This window comes from Rhea pennata, chromosome 3 (genome assembly GCF_028389875.1).
Source record: "Rhea pennata isolate bPtePen1 chromosome 3, bPtePen1.pri, whole genome shotgun sequence".
Lineage (NCBI taxonomy): Eukaryota > Metazoa > Chordata > Aves > Rheiformes > Rheidae > Rhea > Rhea pennata.
In genome coordinates this window covers 86,905,019-86,911,018 of record NC_084665.1, presented here as the reverse complement: position 1 = coordinate 86,911,018, position 6,000 = coordinate 86,905,019, and the positions used below count along the sequence as shown (strand labels likewise).

Here is a 6,000-nt window from a genome sequence, read left to right as displayed (position 1 = left end):
ACATATTTTGTGTATAAAAGGGGAGCTAGAAAGAAGATGGGGAAGCAGGGTTAGGTTAGAGTGAGGAGCTTCCAGGGCAGGCTTCCAGGGCAGCTTTGCTGGTTCTTCTCTCCCTAGCAGCATCACCGCGTCCTGCTTTGCCATCCTCCTGAAATCATCTTGCTTTTCCGATGTGGTCTTTCATTCTTGGCATTAGTCAGAGTCCTGTTTGTCAGCTGTGTGTTCTGGCCTCTCCCATACACCTGTGTTTACTCTTCCTCCTGTTGTCAGTCTGTTCCTCCCTTCTTCTCCATTCCTTTCCATGCTGCTTTTCTACATTTCCATCCTCTAATCCCAACTACAGTCCTTATGTGCTTTAAAAAAATGCCTCATAGCGGTCATTGTGCCTCCAAACCAATCTCATGATCTTATGGTTATAACTCTTGTTCTGCTTCCCCTTTCTGCTTCCTTTGTCTCCTGCCATTATGCCATTCCTATTCAGGCTGCCATCTCTTCTGGAAAGGGATTTTTCTTGTTCTCTTTTTTGCAAAGCACTTGGCTTGTTTTTGGTTCTGTCAAACAAATAATAACAACAGATATGAAATTGGCAGTGCAGCAGAATCCTGATATCAGGAAGTAATAGAGGCAAATTACACTATCATTGTCATTGCCATGTATACACCACTACTTGATAAAATTTCTCATTGACTCGCTAGGTAAACATCAATAAAACCAAAGATCCCCAAGCAAACATTTCTAACGTGAAGGAAATATAGTTGTGTTTCACACTGGATCTTAATGAAACACAGGGTTATCCTCGACAATTTCAATATTTGGAATAAAGGAAATAAATAAATGAGATGCAGCAGTTTTTCAGAAGGGTGTTTAGGTATTAAATTAAGGATTGGGAGAAGATGCAGATAACTCTCTAAAACACAGAAGCAGAAAATGGTGGAATGGGTGTGTTAGTTCAAATTAAATTCTACTTAATTAGAAAAAAGACATCCACATCATAGATTCTAGCACAGTAACTAATAAGGTAGAATCTCCGTTAGCCTAACTGATATTATCAGAAGCTCTCAGTATCACTAAAGAATTTTATAAAATAGTTGAACTGGCTTGTCTTAAACATTACATGACATTAGGGCACTCAACACTATGTTTATGTTACTTATGTTACCAGGAAAAAAAAAAAAAAAAAAAAAAAAAAAGAAAGAAAAACACACAAAAGCTGAAAAAAAAGAGAAAGGAAAAGAGAAACTGTGGATTTTACTGTACAGTCAGTGACAGGCTAGCCACATGAATTCTCTAAAAATATGTAGCTTTAGGAGTAATGGATTTAGGCCAAGATTTAATAAAAAATATTATACATATGGTTAGTAATTGCTTAACTAAATTATTTGAAAATTCCTGAGAGAAAAGCAATTTATTACAGACTTTGAGACAGGCCAATGTAACACTAATACTAAAGAAAAATAAACCAGCAAAGGAATGTCTCCCTTCCACAACAACCAATCTTCTTACAGTTGATCCCAAAGTACAGACTGTCACTCTGGCACATAGATTAGATTACTTAAAGTATGAATCAAAAGGAAGATTCTCATTCAAGAAAAGAGTATTATTAATACATTGTAACATGCCATACATCTCCATCACCAAACTGGACAAAATGGGAGCAGATGTTTTATGATAAGCCAAAAAGAGAATCTGACAATAGTAATAGCCATAATGTCTGAGGTTTATCAAAAACAGCTACAGGAAGCAATCTGATGAGGGGATAGAATGTTTTTTTCTGACTCTATGTAGTATATTAGGGACTAATTCTACATGAAGGGAAGGTATTAACTAAGCTAAATCTCACTTTTTTTTTTTTTTTTTTTTTGCACCTGCCCTTTGAAACCCTAGCAATGAAAAGAATGCATGAGAAAAGAAGAATGCAGCAAAAAGAACTCTGAGAAGAAATTCTTTCCAAAAGGAAGACATATTTTGACTCTGATGGTTGAGTCTATTTTTATTTTATTTTTTTACTATCTTGAAGGCAAGCAAGTCTTTGAATTAGTAAAAAATGATTGACAAGTGAATTTATTCCAAGGCAAATGATAGTCACAAATAGCACTTGGATTCATACCTACTCACAAAGATAAGTAAAATATATTATATTGGCTATGCCTATACTTTTTCATCATAACAAAGGTCTACAACTCAAGAGACATTCATGAAACAGCATTGGTATACCCTCGACGGCAGCATGGCTCTAATCTAGGCTGCACCTGGTTCTCACTGCCGAGGACTGGTTTCTCATGAGCAGAGACCGGGTGTGAACTAACAAGTATGAAACAGCAACAGCTGGGATATTGGAATTCCTGAGTGACAAATAGTAAATCAATTTTATAATTTTCTCACATCTATATGACTTAGCCATAGTCACTATCATAGTGTTTCATTTCTAGCTGCTTTGCTGCCCAAAGTCATTCACAATCCTGAATTTGGTACCCTGTCTTTCTTGGAAGAATTAGAAACCTAAACCAGAAACTCTAGAAACTGAAGGCCAGTCAGAGAGAGTGGCTGACAAGCAGTGCTAGGGTGAAAATAGTTCTCCAGTTCTTAGCTAAGATGGTTCTACAGCTGGATTTAGTACTCACTTATCCAGACTTTGATGAATGTCAAAGCTATATCTTAATCAATAATGGGGTAAAACCAGCACATATGCAAGTTACCACCCACACCCTACTTCCACAGAAAGCAAACCCAGTGAGAAAGTGTATTCAACACAATTAAGAAGCATAGGGTCCTGGGTATGCTATTTTGCACGCCAGCAAAAATATAGATGTGTCTTAGGGAAATGTTTTCAGGAATTCACAGCCTCAAGACTTCTCTGAAAGTAGATGCCTAAATCCTTCCTTTCAACAGGAAGCACACACAAGAAAGAGTTAAAAAGATCATACACATTTTATCTAATAGTTCAGCAACTACAAAATGATATGGGAAACCCAAACTCAGTGAAGTTCCTGCAGACCAAAATATCTGCTCTTCTGGGATGCAACAGAACACTTAATATCTTCCATGGAAACACTCCATTTTACTTAGAACATAAGGCTCCTTGTTCCCAGATGAGTGACTTAAATATCAATTTTAGAGTTGGAACAGGCAATATTTGGCAAGGGAATAGTGCCTCAGGAAGGGAAAAGATTGCATTGGTGTAAAGCGCAGGAAGGAGTTTTGGATGTAAAATCCAGTGGGAGCATACTGCCCAGCCTAATCAACCTTTCCCAGGCAGTGGCTCCTGCTCAAAGGATTTGTTAATACATATGTAATTTCAGATTCTCTCCCTTTCCCACATAGAGATTAGAAGTGGCATGTTGACCATCCTGTACTACTTTCCTATAGCCCCAAAATGATGGGTCAGACCTATTTTTACCACACCTTCCTCATTCAGGAAATGTATCCATTTTCCATCTCTATCTCCAGAAAAGGAGTAGATCATTCATCAAATCACAAAATATGAGTCTTCCTGGAAGCAGGATGGTGGATAGGTGTTGCATTTATGTTAGCTGTATCTCTTGAATTGTGTGTAGCTATAATTCAGGTGTCAGTAATTATGAGGGGAGCCAGACTTTCTGATATTTTATTCTGGCATTTACACTAGATGAGGAGGGAGAGGGAGCTTAATAACAGCTGGACGTCACCTCTGTGAGATGTCTCCATAGTTTCAGGAAATGGCTTCTGCTCTGTTTCATGGTATTCATCTGCATGTGAGTGCTCACTGACTTAACTGAATTCTTTAGAAAGGACTTCCATTACAAAATAAAGCCTTAAATATGAAAATAGAAACAATAAAATAGAACTTAGAGTCTAGGTGCTACCAAATACAACATTCTGTTTAGCAAAAGTATGCTGAGACAGCCCAATGTCAGACATACCGATGCAAAACTGTATGCTAAGATTTGTGATATTTTTTTCTTGTTATCTAAAGAGAAGTATTGTGAATTTAGATCTGGAAATTCAACCTTAAATATCTTGTAACTAATTGTAAAAGGGATATGAAACATATAGTATCCATTCTTCTAGGATTTTTAATTTAAATAACTTGACAACATCTGATGTAAAAAAAAAAGATAAATTCAGCTTCACACAAACCTATTATCTATTTTACAAGTATAAAAATGGTATTAACTACTTTGAAGACTTACTTTATAAAGATTTTTTTACTACTTTTGCATAATTATTAAGATACTTCCCTATACCGAAAGTAGGCAGTAATTCTAGGGAATATCTTCAAGCTAAAAATCTAATTTTAGTATAAACTAAAGCTTTTTATTTTATTTTTTCAGCAAATAATTCAGAAGCAGACAACACTGCATTAGTTTCCATGTGATTTTCATTAATTCAGCTATATTCATCTCACAAAATCTATAAGCCATAGATTTATAATAAAAGAATGAGAAAAGACTTTTGCCCATTCAATATGGGGAGTATAAAATCATAGAAGATAACTCTTTCTTTTCCCATCTTGGAAAAACCCCATCACCAGATATTTTGCTTTATGTTATTCAACTTCCACTACACTTAGATTTTTCTGCCAATTAGTAACTTTGATTATTATTTTAAACATACTCTATTAGTTCATATCATCTGTGCTGCTGGTCAGTTCATTTGTAAGCCTGAGTGGTTCAGCTATTTCATCGAAAGGGGAGCTGGAAGAAGCTTAGCAGCAATACTCAGCAAGCAGCAACAAATAATAAGAGAAAGACAAGGCAGGGTAAAGAGCACTTACACACGCGCAGAAATCCCAGTGAATTGCCTAGTGGGATTTCATGTCACTGTAGCACTAATTGTTTCTACCTCACTGTCCTCTTCTACTTATCCTCCGGTAAAGCATAGGTGCTGCTAGGTGTTAATGACTCATGTCTACTGGGGAGAAAGGAAGTAGAAAATACTACAAAATTTGTTTCGCTTCTTATGCTGAGGGAAATATCCTTCAAAAGCCAGAGGCATCTCTGCACAAGGAAACAAACACGGAGAGCTGGAGCGGGACTTTAGTGTTGTGCTACTCAAGTAACTACCACAAAAAGTCAGGAATTAGCACCTCCATGTTAGGCAAGAAGTTTGATGGGAAAAGAAACAGTTTAAGTCTGAACATTGTAATAGGCAGCACACAGGATATCTGGGATACTTTTGGCATCAATTAAGAAGAATCAAAGAGGATTTGGCTTTTCACAAGTTTATCTATTTTTAGGCCTTGAGACAAATATTTCTCTTAGAAAGAGCATTACAAAGAAGTGCCTGGAAACTCAACTCGTCTTCTTTTTCTCTCCTCTCCCTCTTCCTTTCCTCTCCTCTCCTCTCCTCTCCTCTCCTCTCTTCTCCTCTCCTCTTCTCTCCTCTCCTTCTTCTTCTTCTTCTTCTTCTTCTTTCTTTTCTCTTTTCTTTTCTTTTCTTTTCTTTTTTTTCTTTTCTTTTCCTTTTCCGCTCTTGGGGGTAGATTAGTTGGAGTGTAAAAGGAAGTTATTTAGTAAGGTGAAGCCTTTCTTTCCACAGGAGCAATCCACAGGCACTCTTATCCACTGTACTGAAGACCAGAAATACTATCTATAATAAATTTTCATTAGGCTGGCCCAATTTCCTCCTGTAGGCATGCAGTCTATATTTTTTTGGCCCTTTGTATTGCTTCCTTTCCAGCAGCCCATGGGAATGCAAACACTGGCTACTAGTGAAGAAGACAATAGTTATATTTAGTGTGGTATAATGTAAGGGAGAACTTAAGAAGGTAGTTGAACAAAAGAGTCAGGAGGATTTGTGAGACCTGGGATGAAGTGAGCTGAAGGTGAGGGTCTTTCACCTCAAATGTCCTGAAAAGGAGAAATACAAAGATTGCCACCAAACCACCTATTGCTCCCTCAGGTTCTCTCTCTTCTCAGCCTCTTTTTCCCCGATCAGTGAGCCGTCTCTTCCCAAACAACCTCATTCTCCTCTTTCATCTTCTGGAACCCATCTTAGTCTTCCACTGATCCCACATGGAAA

The 6,000-nt window shown here is 37.2% G+C and overlaps 1 protein-coding gene across 1 annotated transcript in view; it reads right to left on the bottom strand.

The window, feature by feature from the left end:
• Positions 1 to 355: 355 nt before the first annotated feature.
• EPHA7 (EPH receptor A7) overlaps positions 356 to 6,000 on the bottom strand; it is a 162,925-nt gene continuing 157,280 nt past the window's right edge. Inside the window, exon 17 of the mRNA XM_062572732.1 lies at positions 356 to 551. Coding sequence (XP_062428716.1) covers positions 356 to 551 — 196 coding nt within the window. The remainder of the gene's footprint in view (positions 552 to 6,000) is intronic.